The sequence below is a fragment of the Blennius ocellaris genome, assembly GCF_963422515.1.
Source record: "Blennius ocellaris genome assembly, chromosome: 9".
Classification (NCBI taxonomy): domain Eukaryota; kingdom Metazoa; phylum Chordata; class Actinopteri; order Blenniiformes; family Blenniidae; genus Blennius; species Blennius ocellaris.
This window is the reverse complement of record NC_137658.1, coordinates 16,330,380-16,353,973: the sequence shown is the minus strand read 5'-3', so window position 1 is coordinate 16,353,973 and position 23,594 is coordinate 16,330,380. Positions and strand designations below refer to the sequence as shown.

Genomic DNA, 23,594 nt, shown 5'->3' with positions numbered 1-23,594 from the left:
CTATTGTCTCTCGGTTTGTTCAGTGAGTCAGTGTTTATTGGTGGGAGTCAGACGATATGATACATATTAAAGACTGTATTTGCAATAACCACTGTGCCACATTAAAGTACGAGGATGCAAGACAAAAGGCGCTCACTGAAATAACACACACAGCATAAATAAAACAACTAAATGTTATTTATGTATAATACAATCTGATGTCAGATTGACCAAAATGACGTATTTCACAACTTGTGATATAAGAATCTCTTTGAAAGAATAAAATTGTTACTAGGTTGTCTTTAAATACATTTAAAGACATTAAATACTGTTGTCTCTTGCGTTGTTATCAGAACAGTAAAGTCATAAACATAAAAGTCGTTACATACACAACAACACAAGGAAATAACAGCAAGACTGGAACATATTGTGTTTAACGTGATGCCAAATAATCAAGAGGCCAAACTTTTTTCAAAGTTCTGATTCAGTCCAGAGGACGACAGTCATTTTCCACAAACATCACTGTGGGCGGGGTGGTTTCATGCATTCATAATCTTAATTTCACTTTTTCTATCAGAAATATTCATAATTATTGTGTTGTTGGACTCCTATTCCAAGTAACATTCCACAAAAATCCCAATCGATGAACTCAAAGGATAAAATTAGCCTGTTTTCCCTCGAGCTCAGTGGGTGGAGCTCTAAAGTTTGATTAAGACGTGTCGAGTGGAACGTGTTTTCTTCCCGGGTTGGATGTTTTGGCTCACCTGTGTAATCTCCGGCAGAGTTGCGTGATGCTCGCGCGACAGGAACGTTCTCGAAGCCCCGCCCACACGCCTCTGACGCAGCTCGGCTATAAAGCGGCGCAGCACGTCGCGTGCCGCTCGACTCGGCCGTTCACCTGTTACATGGAGGAGACACGGAACCAACGTTTGCGGGAGAAATCGGAGCTGCGCGAACGGGACTCAGGATGGTGTGTAGCACGGCTCTGCTCTTTGGAAACGGAGTTCTGTCGGAAGAAGAGATGATCGGGAAGTACCTGTTCCAGCGGCCGGCTCCCGGCGCGAGCTCAGCCCGGCGGGGGAGCGTCGAGAGCTGCGGGGAGAGCGACAACAACTCGCCTTGTAAGTCCCTTTAAAAAAACAAACGAACAAAAAAAAAAACTTGTGACTAATATGAATCAGTTAAATGTTGAAAACCGAAACGGAACGTAACCGCGGACCAGAAAGTCAATACGATATTAATGCGCCATCCCGATAGGAAGCGTCAAGGTAAAAGTTGGAGCGAGGACTATAAAACCCGGCGGATGAATACGCAATCAAGTGTCAGAGCGAGATGCGTCTGATGCAATTGACTCCGGTCTTGAATCAGCTGATCTGCTGCTGAGCTGCTCACTGTTTCTGCTGATAACGAGGCTTCTTGCTGATGACTCAAAGTAGTTCTCTTGTACTCACACACTTGAATCACTGCTTAGCAGGAAGTTAATTTCAATAAATCATTTTTTTAAATAAATTTTTTATTTAAACCTCCCTCTTGCTCTTGTTTCAGTTGCTGACCTGGAGCCTGAACTCCGGCTCCTCCAGCAGGACGTGACCCGGCAGATCGAGCGCCGCCTGACGGAGGCCAAAGCCTCCGCCCTGCACTGCCGGTCGCTGCTGCTGCCCCGCCACATGACGACCAGGGTGGGCCTGGACGTGGTGCGAGCCTCCGCCGACGAGCCCTGCGGGCTCCGGGGCGCCTCCATCCACGTCTACGTGGAGAGGGAAGACGGGCTGAAGCCCGCGGGGAGCTTCGTCCCCGACCCCGCCGTCAACTCCACGTTTGAGCTGTCCGTGATCTTCAAGGCGGATAAAGACGACGGCTGGCCGCCGCTCAAGCACATCTTCGACGGCGGCGGCAAGGTGTTGAAGCTGAGGCCCGAGTACCGACTGGTGAAGAGGAAGCTCTACTCCTCCGCCAGTCCAGTGATTCGCGATTTTAACTAGGCTCAGCATCGAATGGACACGATTCACTGGAACGTCTGTTACATCGTCACTCAGGAAGTGGGATCGTTCAATATAGGACCAACGTTTAGAGTTGGGTTGTTCTTCCACTGTAATGAACATTAACTCCCCACAGTATTTTGCACAGGTTGAGGGTGTGAACAGTTGGGTGTTTACCAGGAATGGGCGGGCCTCACTCCTGAAGTGTGCTGCTGTTTATTTATGAAACTGTAAAATAAATATTTTCTACAATCCTGTTGTCCCGTGTGTTAGTAGCTTTTATTTTTCAAGAATTAGCAACATTTTTTGAACACACTGGTACTTTGTGTTGGTAAAACTCGAACTTAAAAACCAAGTATTTTTAAATTAATAATTACAAATGTTTGTAGCATTTGTCAGATCGGCAAAGTTTGACTAAAAGCTGTTTTCTACTGGGTAGAATTGGTCGAACCACTTCCAAATAAAGAACACAGCTTATGTGTATAATCAGTTAACAGTTTTAGCCACTTGATCAATATACAATTTATGCTATTATGGCAGATTTCAAATTGTCACTTCAAGGTAGTTTTCTGTGCATCAATTGTATAAGAATAGCTTAATATAGCTGCACGAGCCACAGAAACTGCCCCAACAAAGCATTTTGCACTTGAATTACAAAATGAGGAACAGTGGATGATGGCATGTTACAAGGAAATGCAGTGAGAAATGTGTCCGACTCAGACATTTTAAGCAAGAAGTGGTGAAATATAAGTGGTCAGTCTGGTGCTTTTAATCTTTTTCTGTAAATGACTCTGCAAGTATTGAAACATCGAGCCGTGGTTGAGACTGTACACCACGATTCAGAAGACGTACACATGAAAAAAACACTATACCGTAGGTTTAGATACAATCTTTATTTAACAAATTTACAACAGAACACATGTACATGTAATCAGCTACCCAAACACAAAACTACACGACCCATCGCAGGTACAAAAAAAAAAACCCGGTGATTTTGTCCTCTCGTCTAACACCCAACACAAACATCTCTGATAGCACTGCACACACTGGCTACATCCTAAGTGAGGCGTGGGGCCAGGTGGTGAACTGCCCCCGGCCCTGTTGAAGCCCCATCAACTGACACCTGATCTCACAGAGCTGTAGCATTTTAACGTCGTTTCTCCCACCTCCAGGGGGCAGCGCTTCGTTCCGCCACGGCGTGAAACTATTCCAGGTTGAGGTGATTCGTCAAACTAAACGTTATGCGAGTTATGTGACGGGCGGCTCAGTTCCTTGGTGCTTTTCAGGAACTCTGCAGCGGCAATGTAACTGAAGACACGGGTCACTATGCTGAAGCTCATTTCAAAACTGTGTGTGATGTTCATTTGTAGCTGGAACACTCAATTATGGCATCCTTGTCCTAAATTAAAGCCCTTGAGCTTAAAAAAAAAGAGCCATTCAACTGGAAAGCTTGCATAACTTAACGGCGTGAAACAAACAAGTTCATCAACGCGATCGTTTATTACCAAACAGAAGATTTGAACTGACGTTTGAATTTTGTGGAGGGGGGGCCCAAATCAATCCAACCTAGTCGTTACTTTAACACAACCTTGTTTTGAACATTTCAGCAGCCATCAGACCGACTTGTGTTTTCATCTGTGTGGTGGTGGTCAGTCTGGACAACAACAGTCGACGGGACAATCCGTGAACCGCGACTCGGTACGGAATCTTAAAACTTAAGCCGTCCTTTTTGTCGCGGGAGCCCCAACAAACGTTTCCTGCTGGTGAAAATCCTCTCGCTCCACAAAGTCCTTGTTGGTGAGGGGGAGACGGCGATGGTCGGCTGCTCGGCCTGCTGGGGAGACATTTGGGTAAAATGACGCTGCGCATTGACCTCCTGAACAAATAAACAAATAAAAAATAAAAGTATGGAATTACTTCCAACCTCTGCTCTTATTGTCCCTTTATTTGTCTCTATTTCTTCATTTTGAGGTCGGCCTCCATGGCACTACGGCGACCCCTGGTGCCTCCGTCCTGTATCAGAGAAAGAGGAGAGAAAGAGGAGAGAGAGAGGAGAGAGGAGAGAGGAGAGAGGAGAGAGGGAGAGGGAGAGGGAGAGGGAGAGGGAGAGGGAGAGAGAGAGAGAGAGAGAGAGAGAGAGAGAGAGAGAGCGAGAGAGAGAGGTTTAGTATGGGAGTGCCGGGGGTCAAAGGTCAGCTGGACAGAGTGCAGGGAGGCCCTGTGGCGGGGCCTCCTCGTGTGACTGAGCTCCGCACAACAACACAGCCTCAGAGGGCTTCCTCCCCAAATGAAGAACAGAAATGAAGAAACTCAACAGAACAATGGCGACCAAAAAAAGGGGGGGGGGGACACTTTGAAAAGAAAGGAAGGAGAAAATAAATTAGAACATGCAGAAACATGGACAACCGCACGTGAACAAGAGGGGGGGGAAAAAAGAAGAAGAAACAAAACAGGAAACCGGCATGGGGTCATTAACCGAAGGTCGACGGAAGCTTGGGTGATGACGGGTTACTGGAGCCTGAGTGTGTGTGTGTGTGTGTGTGTGGGGGGGTGTCAGAGAGGTGTAAGAGGGAGGTAGAGAGAGAGAGAGAGCGTGGACGATAGCCACATCTTTCAACTTGGGCTGCAGAGCCTGATTAGTACAACAGAACACATGTACATGTAATCAGCTACCCAAACACAAAACTACACGACCCATCGCAGGTACAAAAAAAAACGATGATTTTGTCCTCTCGTCTAACACCCAACACAAACATCTAACCCTAACCCTAGTGCTTAATCTTTAAACCAAGATTAACACCGCTATGTTAGGGTCACAGTAGTTCTTTCGCCAAATGTTGACAGTTTAAAAAATAAAAATCCTTTGCAGATGTGATGTTTGGCTCATCGTTCTGCTCAAAACTTTCTCACAACATTTCAAGCTAAAAAGTCCTCGTGTTTTTGAATAACATTCGACGCTTCCAGGACCAGAAGAAGCAAAAGCAGCCCAGCAGCATCATGGTGCCTCCACCATGTCTCACAGCAGGTCCTCTGGTCCTTTCTCTCTCTGGGCTGTTTGGATTCTGAACGGGAACTTCTAGAGAACGCCTCACACTTCTTACATTCTGTCCCGTTTTGACATTTCTGTTCCTCACAAACGGCATTCTGCAGGATAATGAATGAGCTTTAAGAATGGGATGCTTTCTTTGACAGAGGGCATTTCCAAGGTTGAGTACATGATACACACACAGACACACACACACACACACACATACACACTGGGGATAACCGGTTAAGATTCCTGTTGAAAGACTCTCTACCAACTCCTGCCTCAATCAAACATTCAAGTGAAATGATCGCTGAAATCCATGAGCTAATCGACAGAGAGAGATAGAGAGAGAAAAGATTAGAGATTACAGGCATAGACAGATGTGTACTGAGTGTGTCACTGTTTGTGTGTGTGTGTGTGTGGGTGCGCGTTGAGACAAGCGTGTGCGGAGCGTGGCCCGGTTCTTGTGCAATCGAAGCGAGGACCTGAATACTTACAAAGAGAGAGAGAAGGAAAGCAGGAGAGGCCATTGGGACACTGTCCTGTAGGAGGACAAACATCGGAGTGAGAAAGAGAAAGAGAAGGCACACGTGCGTGAGAAAGCAAGTTTCATACAAGTCGGGAGTCAAACACGCCGGGGGGGGGACAAGACACGCACTCCCACAGCCAGAAAACAGTGAGTGACAAGAGATTGAGAGGAAACGGGGGGGGGGGGGGGGGCACCAGACGTCTTCATGACCGTTTACTGGCTCCAGATCAAGCTTTTCATTGATCTCATTTAAGATCACCTGGTTTTTTTTGGGGGGGGGGGGGGGTTTGTGCATACACAAATAGTGTAATTGTTTCATATATTTTGCCGTTTTTTGTAAGACCAGCGAAATTTACTCACAAATGGCAAATTCACGGATGTTTTTCTCTTCTTCTTTAAAAAAAAAAAATCAGACTACTATAATTAATCAAAAATGCAATGAGCAGCAAAGACTCCCAAGACCTAAGTTCAAAAAAATTAAAGAGGCAGACATCACGCCGGTGGAAAGGAAAAAAAAAACAACACAAAAAAAAACCAGAAAGATATCAGACAGGAGGACAGAAGGGAGCGGACGACATGAGTCAGAGACAGGCGGCAGTCAGCGAGGAGAGCTGCAGCGAGCATGCGGGGGGGGTTGAACCAGCTGGCAGGTTCAAACTCAAAGAGTTCTTCCACTGAGACAGACGCTGTGGCATGTTGTACAGCAGAGTGTGTGTGAGACGCTCATGTGAATCCAAGGAGAGGGAGGAGGGGGGAAGAAAAAGAAGAAAGTAAAAAAAAAAAAAAAGAAGACAAATTGGCACTTTATGACAATTAAAAACTGGAGTGCAATTCGTAGAAAAAAACCTGCCGGACTCGTTTCAAAGAGGGGATTATTTGTCTCCGGATGCAGTTGATCCGGATCACCTGTGCTCTCAGGCGATACAGTTTAAGAACCAGGCCTGAAAATTTGGTCACAACAACACAAGAAAAACCATCAGACCCTTAACATCAGGCGTCATTGTGCGACGTTCAGGCACGTCTTTGGGCCAATCCCAATTCTACCCCTTAGCCCTACCCCTTACCCTTGCACACTTAAAACAGAGGGGTAGGAGGACATGGCTCAGAAGGACTCGCATTTCACATATATACGCTTCTAAAGTTATATAAACCTGTTGTGTTATATACTAGTAAGAACGGCAGTAGTGCTGCCGTATGTAGCTTCCGTGTGTATTTGTTTGGTAGAGACCGTGTTTATAACATTTTATTATTACACTGTAGAGTTCCAAAGTCTTCCAATATGGGTGTTTTGAAAACAGGGGCCCCCGAGCAAACAAGGAAGCTCCTCCGCTTTCGCATGGTGAATGAGGAAATATTTCTGAAGTCCAAATACAACGCAAAAACTGAAGTAATCCATGTCTCCGTCTATTTCTTCACCTTGGTGTGGGAAAGGCGGAAAACGAAACAAAGCAGCCAAGCTACTGCAACACGTTGAATTTGGGACTGCATGACGATGCTCCTGCTGGAAAATCAACAAACATCCGTGGCTCAGCGCTGCTGATATAAGGGCGCCATATTATGACGTCGCAACTATGAGACTGAGCGAGAGGGGGCGGGGTGAGCAGAGGGAGAGGGGTGTCCAAAATCTAAGGGCTGAAACTTGCCTTTGCCCTTGTTTTGGAGGGGAAGGCGGAGGCGAAGGGCTAAGGGGTAGGGGTACAAAATTGAATTGGGATTGGGCCTTTATCTCCTCTGATCTGATGTCAAGCATAAAAGACCAGATTTGTAGCAGCAGACCGTCTTAAATACAAACGTTAATATGAGGCACATCTGGCCTGCATGAAGAGCTGGACATGGTCAGCAACAACACTCAGGCAAGACTGTGGAGTTTAAACACGGTTGATTTCAATGCTGGATGGATCCATAAGTTCAAACTCTTTACTCCTCCATCCGAGTGACATCTTTTATTGTCCAGTTTTGGTGAGGCGGTGTGACAAGTGACCACAGAGGCACTTGGTATGGGTTTTCTACTATTGGGCTCCCAGGTTCCCCATGTTGAGATGCTCTTCGGTTGTAAACGGTGGTTCATTGAGTCACTGTCGTCGTTCTGTCGTTCCAAAGCAGTCAGAGCTTCGACAAGGTATATCACTTCAGGGGACGGCTGCTCACTTATACATTTTAAGTCAGATTTGTTCCAAAAGAGGAAAATATCCAGATGGTTACAAGTGAAAATAGACTCAAAATACTCAGATCAGACCGTCTGGCACCAACTAGCATTCTAAGTCGCTTAAGTCAGTGATTCCCAACCAGAGTCAAAGATTGACGGGCGGGTCGCGAAACCCTCCTGATCGTAAGGGGTATACAAAAAAAAGATGAATCGGCCCAAGAATATGGCTTCATAAACATAATGGACCAAATTAGAGCTGAATGTGTCTTTAGCAGTGGACAACTGGTGAATGAAAGTTTGAAACTGTTTCAAGCTGAATAAGAACGAGTCCAACAACCCCCCCCCCGGGGGGGGGGACGGTGTGTGACACCTGAAGAGTTCACTCTCAAGGGGAAAAGAACTTAACTTTTACAAAAGGGAACAAAGAAACTGGATTTTACATGTCGAGTGTTACCGGGTAATTGTAAATGTGTTTTTTGTAACTGTACAGGCTGTGCTAGCGAGTCGCCCACGTTTACAAGTAGTGAAAGTGGTGTGATTTAATTCAGTCCCAACCTTTTTTCTCGAGTGACCTCAGGTCACTCAAGACCTCAGGTCACTCAAGAAAAAAGGTTGGGACTGAATTAAATCACACCACTTCCACAGCGAGTCGCTGACACGCGGCCGGCTGATTAGATATTCAGATCACAAAGTCGCTAATGTGCACACGGTGAGTGTCTTCTAATATACAGTGGAGCCAGAAACTATGAAGGCTTTGGATAAAAAGGGCTGCTTGAATCTCTGCGGTTAACGCCGCCTCAGCGCTTCTGGGAGCTGCTGATAAGAGCTTCATGTCCCATCCGGCTTTCTGGGACTCAACGCTCCGTGACCATAGGTCACCTGACCGTGAATCTTGGTTCAAATCAGTAAATGACACTTTTTTGAAAGTCAAAAAGTTTGAATGATTTTATGAGTCAGCGTTTTTTTTATTTTTTATTTTTTTTTATTTTTCTTAAGTCTCCTATGTGAAACACTTTGTGCTGTATAAAGAAAGCTGACTCGACACTTTATCAGGTTTGCTAAATACTGACAACGAAGATTTCAGCGTTCAGCAGAGACACAAAATGTTATGTCTATTGTATTTGTCTTATACTTGTGACACGGCTGGAGAGAAGAGAACTTTTTTTTTATATCCAATAAATTCAAGTTCAATAGGCTTAAACTTAGATTAAACAATAGGGTTGGGTTTTTTTTTTGCTGGTTTAAGCCACAATGTAAACCCCCACAGTACACTGTTGGCTTCAGAAAGTCCCGCCGTCGTACACGAGATTCACGAAAACGCAGGAATCCAACGACTGGCCCAGAGTGCTGAACGGAAAACGACTCACCGCCACTATTCAGACACAGAAGCACACTTTCCTCTTCACTCACCATGTGACACCGTGGCCAGAAATACAGGCTGACGTGTTAAACCAGAGGCTGCAGCGGCAAACCTTTCAGATCACAGCTCTATAATGCATCGATGACCGGCTCAACAGATGGTGTGACTGATTCTATAACAAGCACTGTGATGATAAGAAAAATAACCGAGGTAAATTCTTCGTAACCCTGAAATTGGAAAATGTGGAGACACAGCTGAGAATGTTTGCCACCTGTAAAAAGAGTTTACAAAACAAAGCATGCCGACACCAACCCTTCTCAACAAAGCGAGGCAGTCCTGCTCTTGACCGACCTCAGCTCGCTATTTGGCGAGGGGTCGTGGAAGCAAACGCTTTCCATCGAGTCCAACCTTAATAAAAGCCGCAGAACTAAACACGTAATTTGGAGAGAATCAAACGTCGCCTCTCCAACCATCAACAATAAAAACAACGATTTGACACAGCCACGCCGCCGTCGCCCCGACGGCGCCACACCCACCTTCTCGGCCGGCTCCCCCGGCTTGCGGTTCCCCTCCCTGCCGCGGAGGCTCTTGGCGGAGATGGCGCTCTCCGACGTCTGCATGATGAGCTGGGTGGCGAGGAACTGCTGCACGTGCTCCAGGACGTCCCGCTGCATCTCCAGCGCCATGTGGTACACGTCGTGGTCCGACGAGTTGTACATGACGGCGTTCTGAAACATCAGCATGATGTCGCGCTGGAACTCGGCCGTGGTTCGGATCACGCCGGACTCGATGTTCTTCTTTATGGCCGACAGGTCCATCGGTCTGGAGGGGGGGGGAGAGGTGAGACGACACGCGTTTATTTTGAGTTTGCCTCTATAATCGACTGTGTGAGTATGTGACTTTATGTTAAGAAAGGAGGTTGTGCACGTGTCGTCACCTGTGTACGATGCTGTGGTAACCAGGAGCGATGTCGTCCGAAACAGGCTGCAGGAAGACGCTGGCGTATCTGAGGGACATGAGCGAGAGCTGAAGCCGCTACTGGAAGGATCCTGCACGACTTACGAATCCGACGCAATCAAAGAAACTAGAACTACTGCGGACAAGAGCCTGCTGGCGATCATGTGCCGGGCTCACCTGTGATTGGCTGCGGCTCTCCACACCAACATGATGGCTTTTTTCCAGATCTTCTGCGCCTGGACAGTTTCCTGGTCCTCCCCACACGTGGAGCTAAAGCGGCGACAGGGGAAGCCGGGGCACGGCGGGAAACCATGAGGGGCCACAACCAGAACCAGAACACTGAAGAGGACCGCCGGCGCCTGGACACTTACAGCTGGGAGGACGAGGCCGGGCTGCTGGCCAGCGAGTCGGCCGTGTAGCGCTGGGACGGCGGGCCGTAGCCGTCCTCGCTCTCGCTGGCGGCGCGCTCCACCTCCGACAGGTACGGACCCTCGCCGTCTCCGCACTCCTCCTTTATCTCCATCCCTTCCTCTGGGTCGCCCTCGCTGCCCGCTTCCTCCTCCTTCACGTCCTGCAGGCAACCGCACAGGGGCGAGGGTGAAGGAAACGGTTTTCTTTTTTCTTTCGACAAGAGGTTTTTCTTATATGTAGGGGGGGGGGGGGGGACACATACGAGTGTTACCTTGGACTCTTTCCCAGACACAGAGCTGTCCTCGGAGTCTGTGGGACAAAACAGAGAGGACGTTTAAATCAGTGTTTTTCAACCTTTTTTGAACCAAGGCACACTTTTTTGTTTGGAAAAATCTCGAGGCACACCACCACCCGAAAATGTTAAAATGTGAAACTCTGCAGCCTCTATTAACAATATAAAGTCGTTCTCATCAATGCTTTATCAACAGGAATCAAATAAATACAGAAGAAATGTATTTCCCAATTTCTTTTTTTTATTTTTCCTCACTCAGTGTGAAACCGGATGAATGGATGAACACAGAGCTGAGATCCTGGTTAGATTCTTCCTTTTCAAAAACTTCTCCATTACTGTCAGTTTCATTTCACCGGCAACGTTCTGTGCTGCCATCTAGTGGCGAAGAGTATTGTAGCAATCACGGAGTTGGTCGCTGCAGGGCATGATGGGAGTTCAGGTTGTGTGTTGCCGGAGGTTATTGAGGGTTGTTGTGTGTGTTGATTTGTGCTTGTGTTGTGTTTTTGTTCCTCGGTTCAGATAGTTAATTATTTCGTCTAGTTTGGTTTGTTGGATGTTGATGTGCAACCATGAGTGAGAAATGTGTTGTGTCGAGTGTCATCCTGTTATGAAGTTGCGTATATTTATGTCAAAATAAAAGCCTCTGGTGATCAGCTGGTAGATTAGAATCTCGACTCAGAGCAATACTTCCGCGGTGCTCGCCACAGTATTTATACATGATTACTCTGCACACTGCTCTCACAGCTGACAGTGAGAGTAAATGTTTTTTTAAGAAAAAATGTGAAATTGGATAATTTCCCACGGCACACCTGACTATATCTCGCGGAACACCAGTGTGCCGCGGCACACTGGTTGAAAAACACTGGTTTAGAGAATAGAGGTGAAGGACGTGACTTCGTGTGTGTGTGTGTGTGTGTGTGTGTGTGTCTCACCAAGGCAGGGTAAGTTTGGTTCAGGCTGGCTCCACTCCTCTCCTTCACTTTTCACCGTGGCCTCGGCGGCCTCCTTCACCGTGGCGACCTCCTCCGCGACCTCGCTTCCCGCGGCGCCGTCGTCAGAGGTCGCGGACGACGTGACGTCACTTCCCGTCGCCTCGGGCGCGTCGCCGTTTCCCTTCAGCCTCTCGTCTCTCTTCGCGTCCGGCTGACTCGGCGCCTCCGGGCCGGCCGGCGTCGGCACCGACGTCGTGGCCACGTCCGGGCCTTCCTGGGCGGGGGCGGGGTCCTGAACCGCGGGCGTGGGCTCGGAGGCCTTCAGCTCCTGGGTCTCCCAGGGGCCCGGGAGAGTGTGCCCCTCTGAGACGGCCTCCTCGCACAGGGAGAGCGCTGCTTCCACCGCGGCCGCATCCAAAGCCTCCACCGAGTCGTCCACCTGTTGTGACCAGAACCAGGTTATTTGTACTTTGAAAACTGGATTTAAGGTTTGAAGTCTCCCAGAATCCACGCGGGACCAATTAAAAAAAATGGAGGACCCAATTTTAGTCTCTAATATGTCGTCAGGATCTTTATGAAGACAATTCGTCATTTCACTAATGCAGTAACGCATTTCCAGCATTTACATTTCGCAAAACATCCCCCGGATTTGTTGACATCTTGCCGTCACGGAAACGTGATAATTCTGCTGGAGCTGCCGTGACACCATCTTTGATTTCCCAGAAACCCTTACGGCAGGTTTCCGAATATTATTATCGGCTATTTTTATGTTATAATAAAACTGTGACTAAAAATTGCTTTATCATCACAAAACATAAATAAAACATAATTTCTTTATATGTTTTTGCACTATACAATATACAATATTCCATTTGAAAACCGAGTCAAGCTTTAGTTATTCAAGCTTTTCCAGATTCAAACTGAGTTTTGACACTTTGGAGTCACAAACAATAAATGTCCTCAAATGCTGATAAAACGTATCTTTCAAAAGCTTTCAGGAGTCAATCAATTATTCAATCAATCATTCTTCTTCAGTGGATAACACAGTGACTTGTGGACTTTATTCTCTTATGTTTGTATTTGGTCTTGAAATATCTTTTTTTTAAGATAATTTTCAATGCTATATCAGATATGGTCTTTATCTGACTGAAGTGATGGTTGGAGAGGACTGAAAAATCTTTCTCCTCTTTTCTTCACTCTTCACTCTTCAAGTCTTCACTCCAGTTTCTACATATTTTGGAACCCTGCACTTTATGAGCAGTCTTTGCCATATTATCAAAGTGAGATTAGTCCAGGAATTACTCCCTTCTCGTGTTTGTGATTCTGGCCCAGAGAGAGAAATATTGTCTAATTGGAGCTTAAATCTTACTGCAACACGGTGCGATGCCAGGAAGGGATTTTTTAAAGCAAGCGGTCCCATTCCTCTATTTTATTTCCAAATTCTCCACTTTGTTTATGCTGTATTTGTCCCATGAGTTCACAAGTAAATTAGTTTTCAATGAAAAAAAACGTATTTTCTTTAATAATTTTGCAATATCTGAGGCTTATAATATGGTCGGTTTAGGAAATCAAACAGCAGTGAAATGAATCCTAAAATTTTTTTTTTTTTCTGGATTCCCCTATAGAACACTAAACCACAATCAGTGAACATCTCCACCCTCTGCTCCGTCCTAGCCACGTTCACTGCTGAAATGAGGTTGCTTTGTCTTATTAAATGGGCCTGATGTGCAATAAAAACAAAGCAGAAAAAAAGAGGGGAAATTGGATGAGCGCAAGTCAGTGAGATCCACATTAACTTTGTCTCTCATGCAAAGGCCTGACCGATGAGCCTGTGATTCCCAGCACGTACCTTCTCCTCGATGATGGCGATGATGTCCCCCACCGTCTCCAGGTCCAGCTCGTCCCCCATGTACGACACGGCGACGAGGTCTTCTTCCACCAGGCCCGTCTCCTCGCCCAGCTCCGCCTTGACCGCCGCCTCTGCGTCTCCTTCTGGAAGCCATACGGGCGGGAGAAGGTGAGGACGCAGCCAAGCTCCGAGCAGCGATTCATGACGAGAACCGGGGCGACACAGATGGAATTAAAATGAAGAGAAAAGCCACATGAACGTGGTCCAGGAGTGTGTGTGAGACAGTGTACACACACACACACACACAGGCAACAGTAAATCTAGGTGTCTTCACCTGTGATGATGTCATGACCAGGTGGTAAGGCCGTAGCTGCCGTGGCCGTCTGGACACCGTTGGTGAGGCTCCCGGTTGAGTCTCCGTCTGCGACCTGATGTCAGAGAAACATAAATGACTTATAATCAAAATAATAGATGAAGATTTCTGCCTTTAACTCAACCCATTACAGCAAAATGTGGACTTCTACATGTAAAAAGCCTGTAAAAAGATTTTTTTTTAAAAACCTTTTTAAATGTAATCAGCTATTCAGAAAGAAGTATTGTATATAGATACATTAATCAGTTTTTTATTGTAAATGCTGTTTATTATAATAGAATTTCAAGATTCCTCGTAACCTAGTTTTTGACTATTACAACCCGATGTAATCCGTCTCTTACCAGGCGAGGGCTGGCTGAGATGAGGTTGCCTTTTTTTAGTAATTCTGACAGGAGCGGTGAGGGCGGCGGCGTGGCTTTTTGTGTGAGGAGTCTTTTCTGCGGCGAGTCGTCCACCAGAGCGGTCAGGCCTCCATCTTTGGGCCCTGGACCCGGTGGGTCTGCTGCTGGGAGGAACACTCCCACGCCATGGGCCTGGCAGGGGGGAAAAGAAAAGAAAAGAAGAAAAAAAAAAAAGCAAAGCTTTTATTTTTAAATTGCTCCCACTATCATCTATACAGTGAAATGGATCGTTTTCTGCTGATTGCCATCATGAAATGCATTGAGAAACAGCCTTGTCGCATTGATCCATCAGACTTCTGAACTAGAACAGTAACGCAGTGTCACTTCCATTCGCTGGAATTATTTTAAAAGGGTCATATTATGCAAAATTCCCTTTCTTTTTTTTTTTTTTAATTAGTATTTTATTGTGATTTTCCAAAATTTACAACAGACAATCCTTCACAGTACAGGCACATTTCTCCCAAACTCAATGTCCTTTATGATATCTATACTTGTAACAAAAGGGAATACTCACAATAAACAAAGGAAAATAAACAGATAAGAAAAAGACAAAATATAAAATAAACGAAAATACAAGAAACAGTTGTAGCTTAGAACCAGGGGTAAAAATAAAAAAATGCTTTATATATGTATATATCTGCCCGGCCTCTATAGAAAGTATTACCATCCTCAGACATGCATCCCTCAGACAAGATTAGTCCACAGAAGCATACATACGTTGCAGTAGGTCCTACACAAAGTCAGGTCTATGTTGCTGTATATATAGTAGCCATCCTTTCCAGTTACACTTAAATTTGTCCACTTCCATTCTAAGAGACGCAGTCAATCTTTCCATATTATAAATGTTCAACATTACATCCATCCATTCATCAACAGTCGGCACCAGATCCTGGCACCATCTCTTGGTTATTGCCTTTTTTCCAGCCAAAACCATAATCCTCAGTAATTTACCATCTTGTTTATTTTTCAAATTCAAAGTCTTTAATAATCCAAAATACAAAATCTTAAAACTAGTTGGAATCTTAGTTCCAGAGATCTCCCCTATTATTTTTGCTATCTCTTCCCAATATTGATTAATCAAGGGGCAACCCCAGAATATGTGGAAGTGATCTGCTTTAGCTTCCCCACAGGATCGCCAGCATTTGGTGTCACCGTGTTTCCTCTGTGCCGGGGTCGCAAAGAACCTTATGGTATTCTTCCATCCATACTCCCTCCAAACCAATGAATTTGTAGTTTTCCACTGGTAATTGCTTATCTCCTCCCATTCCTCTGCAAAATTCCCTTTCTAATGGCAATAATCATCTCCATACCTGGAATTCCACAGAAGGGAAGAAAATCTGTCCTCTCTCTCCCTGGTTTGTTAAAATGTTTTGCTCCAACGAGCCAATCAGAAATCAAACCCTATATAGTGTCATTAGGGGTTCAGCCAATCCCAATCAAGGTAGGCCCTCCCTTTGACCCGCCCACAATTAGGCAGCTTTACTCTGGCACATGGCACCACGAGAGGAAGGACTTCCTCCTCTTCCCAAGATGGGCATGTGTGGGCGGAGCCAGTCCAGCTCACATACACACAGCAGATTCTGAATGCAGCTCCTATGATCCAATGTTCAAATGGAGGAAAATCAAGGAAAAGCTGGATTTACGGCATTAAAATATTGAATACAATGTTTTTGGACCAATGAGACCATGTGAAAGTGTTGAAAAGCTGAATAATATGACCCCTCTAATGTTGCTTATGTACAATCTCCTGCCAATAATTATTCAATTTTATTGGTTTTTATTAGATGTTATTCGCTCCCACACTGCACTGGACATCGCTTACCTCTTATTGCATACGTTTGTACTTTTGAATATAGTCTTGTTTTATATGTACATTGGATTTGATCATTTATTGTTTTTGATCTAGCTTATCAATGCACCATCCAGTGATGATCGAAAATACTGCTCCTTGAAAATGTATCCAATTCCCCTGAAAAAGATTGGGAATGTTCTACCACAAGCCCAAGAGGTGAGAATTAGATGCAGTCTTACGACGGAGTGGGTGGTGGTGGTGGTGGTGGTGGTAGTGGTGGTGGTGTCGTCCGACGCGACACTTCCTGTATCCATGGGTGGTGTGGATACTGAGGAGTCCGTCTGAGAGTCGGTGGCGGGGGGGCTGGCACCCATCGGAGAGCGGACGGTCACGCTGGGGAGACGCTTCGGTGTGTTCTTCACTGCCTGCCGAGCTGTGGTGGACACAGAGGATCAGACAGGAGTGAAGTGAACAAGCGAGAAAAGGATCGAAATCAAGCATTTATATGAAATCTGCAAACAAACAACTGAGATTAAAAAGTATTGGAAAACTCTCATTCGCACAATTATTTGCTTTCATAGAATATTTCTGGAAATTCATGCATCAGACTTGTGCTTGACTGGAGATGAACAATTGCTTGTTCTTTTTTCACTCAACAAAGTTAAAGTTAAGTTTTAGTACAAGCAATGTAATATTTAAGTGAGGTTAGTGAATGATTTACAGTTGTGTGGAATTAACACCCTGTCAATGTGACTATCACATAAACCCAATTCTAACATCGCACAACAATAAATCTTTCTATATTCAGCAGGGTGGGTAGTGAGCCTACCTTGGTATGCAGATTCTGTAGCTTTCCTCTTCTGTTCCGCTTCCTCCTCATCCTGCTTCTTCTTTCTGGAATTAAGAAGTACTGGTATGAGAGATCATAGGAAGAACTGCAGCTGATGTTTGTATCTGAAGAGGTTCAAGCAAACAGGAACAACTCTTTGCCCCGTGTCTACGATTGATTGGTTTAAATGACCAAGTGGGTTGAACGTCTTCATGTGCCGTGTGTGAGGAAGCCCTCCGGACTAAAAAGGATTCTTTCTCGGACCTCATGTGGAGATCATGGGAGCACCGATCATTCAGAAAGCAAGCGAGATGAGAGACTTACACTGTGATCTCGGCCCACAGTTCCTTCACCTGGGAGTCCATGTGACCCGTCTGTATCAGATCCACCTCCTTTTTCAACTTTCTGTCAGGAAAACGGAGGCGACGGAGGATTAAAGCTTGTATATCACCGTCCTCAGGAAGGAGGGTGGGGGTGGGTTAGTACCTGTACTGCTCCTGTGTGTCTCGCAGTAACTTTTTCAACTCTTCTATCCTCTCAGCGGTCAGCCTCCGAACGATAACATCTTCGATTGTCTCAACCACTTCTCCCTTCTCGCCACGCTTACGCCTGGAGAAACAGAGCACGTGCAGTTTAAGATACCTCCGACTCCTGGCACACCGATGTGTTCTCGTGTCGTCATACTGACTTTGGTGCTTCTGTGGCTTCAAGAAGTTCAGAATACTGCGAGGCACAGTGCTGGGAAACAAGAGAAGGGAGAACTTGATTATTATGTGGACGAAGAGACGCTCCCTCTCATTGTATTGTAAAGACCAGGAGTCAAGAAAGAAAAGAAAAAAAAAAGGAGGTAATCGGACTAATTCTCTCACCTTCTGGGAAAACCAGTCAGGTGGACGGCCTTGCTCTGAGAAAGGCTTGATGGCTCTGCTTACGGATACCCTGGAAAACAAGGAGAGTTCAGCTCGAGAAGACAATCTGAGCTCAAAGAAGAAACAGGTTTATACGATTTACTCTTTACACACATTAACGGCTTCTTCGCCTTTAGGACAGTGACTTAAAACGTGTTTATTTTACCAGTTTTGATCTCCACTCCTCATCACAGAGGAGGCCAGACACAGTTTCTCCCTGACTGACCATGGCTCAGTTGGCCCCACGTTGAGGATCTTGTGTTCTGTGAGGGGGGAAAAAAAAACAAAAACACAAACAGATTTTAGGAAGCAATGAAGTTTGAAAGTGTATTTTACCCAGTGTAAGATTGCAGCGAACTGGATTCAATTCCAGCTGAAATTAATCAAAATGCAAATGGATCCTTGTGTTGACTATTAAACATTAGTCAAAACAACATGAGAACGGGCCCTCCGTAGAACTAGACCTTTGCCAAGGCCACATTTGTTATTCGGAACCAAGTTAGCATTACTGACATGTTAGCTGCATATCAATGCTAACTCGCCTGTCAGGTAGCAACATCACTGTGTGAAACACTGAGTGGGGAGCATCGCTATGGCAACAAACACTAATCTCCTCCATGACCTCTCTCATCTGCTTTGTATGGGGTAATTTTTTTCCACATTTTTTTTAGGATTTATTCTGAAACAGTTAGTCGTTAACGTCCCAAAATCGAACTGATTGGTCCTTGGATGATGATAAATCATCCCTGAAGATTTCGTACAATTTGGGTTAATAGTTTTTTGCAAAAACTTGGTAAAACACATACATACACACACAAATCAATACATGAAAAAAATTAATAAATACAGGCAAATCGAACACACATTCACAGCTGCGGCCAATTTAAACCACAAATCAACTTAATAAACATATATTTGGACTGTTTTCCCAACCATTACATTCAGGGAGTGGATAGAGCACCATTCTGCTCCCTCTTGAAGGTCCAGTGAATTTTAAATCCGACACAGTGACAGATCACTACGTCCTACTCCTTTTATGAGACAATGTTATTATCCTTACATTACTTATCCTATTTACGTGACTTTATTTCTCCACATGACAATTCTCCTCTCCATAGCCACTCATTCCCGGCAGTCACTCCCAGTGTCCGAAATTATTTTCTATGAATATAAGAAATAGCAGGCCTGCCATTGGAACAGTGGTTAGATCTCTTGCCTCACACTGAGATGGTCATAGGTTCAAATAATGGCCCGGCCTTTCTGTGCGGATTTTGCATGTTCTCCCTGCGTGGGTTTCCTCGGACAGTTCAAAAACAGGCATGTGAGATTAATTGGTGACACTAAATTGCCCACCAGTTGTGAATGTGAGCCTGTCTGGTTTGCTCTGTGATAGACTGGAACACTTTCCAGGGTGGACTACTATGTTCTCACCCATAATTAGCCAGGTGCTGGACCCTGAATAGGAATAAGAGGCATAGAAGCTAGATGGAATACAAATAACATATTCTGCATTCTTTTCACACACCCAGCCTAATAAAGATGGCAATGTTCACTGTTCTGCAAGATATCTTACTGCAGGACCAATTACATAGAAATATCCACGTTTTGCACATTCTCCTGATGATGAGCAGCAAAAGTACAAAAGTAGGTGACGAGACGTGCTGACAGGAGGTCAAGGGAGAGAAAGCACACCACTTTAATAAAGCGTTTGGTTTCCTTTGCAAAGTCATGTTCATGTCAGCCTGAACGTATCAATATTCCATCCGTTCACCCACGTACATATCTTTAATATCCTCTCTAGCGAACTTAAGAACCAAGTTAATTCCAGCTGATGTTTTCCTAATGTAAGCTATGAATAACTATAAACACGTTCGAACCAGCAACCTTCTCGAAATTGTTTAATAGGATTCCCATTAACTCCCAAAGTGGTTGCAAGTCTTCCTCCCATTACAAGGCTTCGTCGCGTGTTGCTGAAATAGTCTAATTATGGAAAATGTCCTTTTATAGCCATTTTAAGTTGCCAAGTGAAAACAAGGCACACCATTAAAAAAAAACAACACCCTATGACTTTTAGTGATTTTCATCAGAATTAGTGACTCAGTCCTGTGTCTCTGGATTGCGCCTCTGATTTGGTTTCGTCTGGAAGCGTTTATCTGATTTTACGGTTTTGAAAAGTTGACGTTTCTGCAGTCGTGATGCAGTGAAGGTTGAAAACAGAGACAGCGAAGCAGCGCCGCTTTGCATTGTTTACAACAGTTAGCTCGCCTCTGTTAGCGGCGGCGTTTTACAAGTTAGCTCCGATTTTAGCTTTGAGAACGTTTCTCCAAACATTATGGCATACCGACTCTTGTTAATGCGTTTATATTTCACACACCACTATTAACGTGGCTATAACATACACACGGGAAACAGATTATATCTAAATAACAGCGTTAGCTTAGCGCCGTGGATCGGGGGAGAAATTCAGGAGACACACAGTTCCCACAATTTATCGTTTTGTTTTTGTTGGCCACGTTCAACCTACGTCAAATAGCCCATCCAATGTTTTGTATTGCTTATATTTCCTTTAAAATAAAAGCTGATATTACAAAAGCTAAAAATAAAATTACTTACTTCCGATGCCGCTCGCCATCGTTTTCGTTACAAGGCCGTGGGATCAATTTCCGCCGGATACGTTTCAGTGCTGCACACCGAGGAGCCTGAACTGAGCGGAAATGAAAAAAAACCAAACCCAAACAAACAAACAAAAAACCCCCACTAAAAGTAATGTTTCACTTCAAAACTAACGTTAACCTCCAAAAATGTATGTTGCATTATCAACAAATAGGAATTATCGTTTCACCCATAGAAGTCGTGTTTCATTCTAAAACGTCAAACACACTGTTAACGAGTTGTGTATGATGTCAATTTAGTGCCAAAAACACAAGCACATAAAAACTGTAATTAATTAGGCTATAAACTGTGGTTAAAAAAACAAAAAGGATGCGAGGCAAGACAGTTCGTCTTTTAAGTCTCTTGTTCCACGTTCAGTCGACGGAGAGCCTGAGGCAGGAAGCGCCTTCTCATCCTCTGTGGCGCTGCCTTCAGGCAGTGGTGGTGTAGCACCGCCCTGGTGGCAGCAGGGAGAACTGTCACAACTGTGAGGACGCTCCCAAGCTTCCTCACCTTTAACCTGCACTGTTCCTCAGGCTGATCGAGGTGATGTGACAGGACCACATCAGGTCCTGTGCCATGTCAACAGCCACGTACTTGAAGCTCTCCAACTCTCTCCGCCTCCGTTCCGCTGATCCTGAGTGGCTGCTGCTATCCACTATCAGCTCCTTGGTCTTGCTGACATTGCAGAGGAGGCCGTTGTCACTGTACCAGTCCTCCAAGTGGATGATCCCCATCAGGGAACCCTCCTCATCGTTGTTGGGGATCAAACCCACCACTGCAGTGTCGTCAGCACGCCTGATGATGGTGTTAAGAGTCTGATGGGGACACACCAGAGGGGTCTGCACTCACACCTGGGAGGTTTTCTTAATAGAGTAATTTGTCTATATATGAATTTTAAAAAAAAAGTGTATTAATCACACAACCTGAGATATGAACAAAGTATAAAAATACAGTTATAGCTGCAAGCAGTGTTGAACTGCGTCCATGCTGGTCAGCGATTTGAAGCCTGTTTTCCAGATGGCGCTGTTTGCGACTAATAGTGTATTTTGGCATGTGGATATGATGAGGGCCGACTGTGATCAGACATGTAAAGTTTCAGGCAGATTGCAGCACGTGGAGCATGCTGTTTAATAGATAACCATGAGATATTCAGCCGGCCGCCATACCCACGCCCCCTTTGACTTTAGATTTTAATGCATTTTTCATCGGGAATGCTTGTTGTATTCACTGGGCAAATTTCAGTTCTCTACGACTCAATGCCCTGGAGGATTGTGTTTCACGCATAATGTGAAATGTCAGGCTTCCTGTTGGATTTAGAGCATGGAGTATAGAGTATTTTTGCGCACATTTAAGGATTGACAAATGGAGCCATTTCGCCTGTAAATTAGTAGTACAGTAAAACTAAATGATTGAAGCTGCGATGAATGGACCCTCGCACACTGGAAACACAACTCTCTCAAGCCCTGATAGATATGCCAAACGTCATTTATGGAGAGTCGGTTTGTAAGGGGACAGGGATTCCTGGGCTTCTCCGCTCTCCATTACTGCCCCAAATGGACTAAGCAGCAAAGACGAAAGATTGAGGGACGGTTGGTTGGATGGTTTGCGCCGAACAGGAGACATTGGGCACGTCACTGGCCTTCACTACCTCTTCATTTCCAGGGGAGTGGAGAAGAGCCAGGCCAGGCGGGCGGAGGCGGCACCAGTGTGATGACCCGAGCGTACAAGGCTCTTCTTGGCTTGGTTCCCTCATACTTACCTTCTCTTCTCCAGACGACCAACAGCCACTGCTCTTCCATATTCAGCTTCAAATGTGGTTGAAGTAACATGGCGGATGGGCGGCACCGGTTGCACACGTCTGCTGTAAGATCGGCAAGCAACTGCATGCAGCACTTGGGAAATATACACACACCCGCTTAAATATTGGCAGTCTTTATTTCAACAAGACTAAGACATGTTTAATATACATTTTCTCTTACAATTTAACATCTATCTCATCTTGTTTTTTTTTTTTTTTTTCATAACATTTAGGAGATACTCTGACATGTAAAAATCTGGTGTACTGTTAAGGCCTCTTTTAGAGACATCTAAAAACGGCTGCTCTGTATATTTACACTTTTTTTTTTTCTTTTTCATTCTTCTCAGTCGCTCTCTCTCTCTCGCCGTCTCCTCTCGACAGGCGAGTCCTTCTCTGTTCTTGTGGGCCAAAGGCAGGCGGGAAAGTTTTCAAGCACCTTCCCCGACTCAACGTTTCAGTCGCCGCTCCGACTTTTGCTCCGCGGCTTGAACGAACAACATCCGGGAGCTGGACCATCTCCTCGTCTTTCCCCGCCAGCCCGAATTAAAAAAACAAAACAAATAAAAAAACAAAAAAGAAAAATCGCTTCTGCCCTGGCCCGCAAGCACAGACATCTATCACCATCACCCAGAACATTTCCTCTGACTCTCAGAAACACTCGACACAGCTCTTCCACGTGACACAAACACATGCAAAAGCCCTTGTAGAAATGTTGGTAGGACACACAACCGGGAGTAATGCCTGATCGAGCTGCTTGAAGCACAGCTCCATGATTTCATTAAAAAAAAAAAAAAAAAAAAAGAGGAAAGGCTGGAGTATTTCATTCAGGTTGCATAGATGTTTTGTCAAATCCTTCAAAGTCTGATTGATGTTTCTCTCTTCTTCTTTTTTTGGGGGGGAGTGGGGGGGGGACAAACTTAGCTAATCTTACAATCAACCTGTCATTTCCAAAGCCAAACAAAAAGCAAAATAGATTGTTTCTTTAGTTTTCTAACAAATAGAATTGTTTCAAAATGGGTTTTTGTTGTTGAATTTTACAGACTGAATCTTTAAAGCCCCCCGAACAATCAATTCAATAAATTAATTAAAGAATCTCCCCCCGGTTTCCCCTAAAGCGTGCATTTCGAAGTCTCGTGGTTTGCGTTTTGGATAATCTGTCAGTACTAAAGCAGGCTTGCAGTGACTAGAAACTAGACTCATAAGTTAATGTACAACAAGCCACTGAAGGCTGCCGTCACTTCAGAGATGAAACGGCCAGGTGATGCAACTTACACCCCTGATTATCAAATCGGAACGCACCCAAAAAACAAAAAAAAACAAATCTCTTTCGTCGTGCTTTTCAGATGGTAGCGACGTACTCGAAGGAGTCCGAGCTG

At 45.0% G+C, this 23,594-nt stretch overlaps 2 protein-coding genes across 3 annotated transcripts; one reads left to right on the top strand and one right to left on the bottom strand.

The window, feature by feature from the left end:
• The first annotated feature begins 881 nt into the window (after positions 1 to 881).
• LOC308134977 (DNA damage-inducible transcript 4-like protein) lies at positions 882 to 2,210 on the top strand. Its single transcript, XM_080502840.1, has 2 exons — positions 882 to 1,100; positions 1,525 to 2,210. Exons 1-2 carry the CDS (start codon positions 947 to 949, stop codon positions 1,959 to 1,961), a joined length of 591 nt encoding a protein of 196 aa, XP_080358966.1. The 5' UTR covers positions 882 to 946; the 3' UTR covers positions 1,962 to 2,210.
• A 626-nt stretch (positions 2,211 to 2,836) lies between these two features.
• brd8b (bromodomain containing 8b) lies at positions 2,837 to 20,495 on the bottom strand. Of its 2 annotated transcripts, none has more exons than XM_080502728.1 (19): positions 20,379 to 20,495; positions 17,932 to 18,028; positions 17,727 to 17,796; positions 17,546 to 17,595; positions 17,344 to 17,466; positions 17,182 to 17,262; positions 16,858 to 16,922; positions 16,268 to 16,461; positions 14,177 to 14,368; positions 13,797 to 13,890; positions 13,463 to 13,605; positions 11,614 to 12,052; positions 10,652 to 10,698; positions 10,350 to 10,549; positions 10,156 to 10,248; positions 9,959 to 10,027; positions 9,558 to 9,843; positions 3,883 to 3,971; positions 2,837 to 3,792 (listed from the first exon to the last, which is right to left on the bottom strand). In XM_080502728.1, exons 1-18 carry the CDS (start codon positions 20,395 to 20,397, stop codon positions 3,912 to 3,914), a joined length of 2,322 nt encoding a protein of 773 aa, XP_080358854.1. In that variant the 5' UTR covers positions 20,398 to 20,495; the 3' UTR covers positions 2,837 to 3,792; positions 3,883 to 3,911. The 2 variants fall into 2 exon arrangements, with proteins under 2 accessions (XP_080358854.1, XP_080358855.1); XM_080502729.1 differs by having other exon boundaries at positions 10,661 to 10,698; positions 20,379 to 20,493.
• Between the last annotated feature and the right edge of the window lie 3,099 nt (positions 20,496 to 23,594).

What these genes read in the sequence shown, in the direction of transcription:
- LOC308134977 (XM_080502840.1), top strand. Translation starts at nt 947, where the DNA reads ATGGTGTGTAGCACGGCTCTGCTCTTTGGAAACGGAGTTCTGTCGGAA. An exon ending in GAGCGACAACAACTCGCCTT is followed by an intron (nt 1,101 to 1,524) that starts GTAAGTCCCTTT and finishes CTCTTGTTTCAG; the next exon opens with TTGCTGACCTGGAGCCTGAA.
- brd8b (XM_080502728.1), bottom strand. An exon ending in GAAGCCACAGAAGCACCAAA is followed by an intron (nt 17,467 to 17,545) that starts GTCAGTATGACG and finishes CTGTTTCTCCAG; the next exon opens with GCGTAAGCGTGGCGAGAAGG. An exon ending in CCGGCCTCGTCCTCCCAGCT is followed by an intron (nt 10,249 to 10,349) that starts GTAAGTGTCCAG and finishes TCGCCGCTTTAG; the next exon opens with CTCCACGTGTGGGGAGGACC.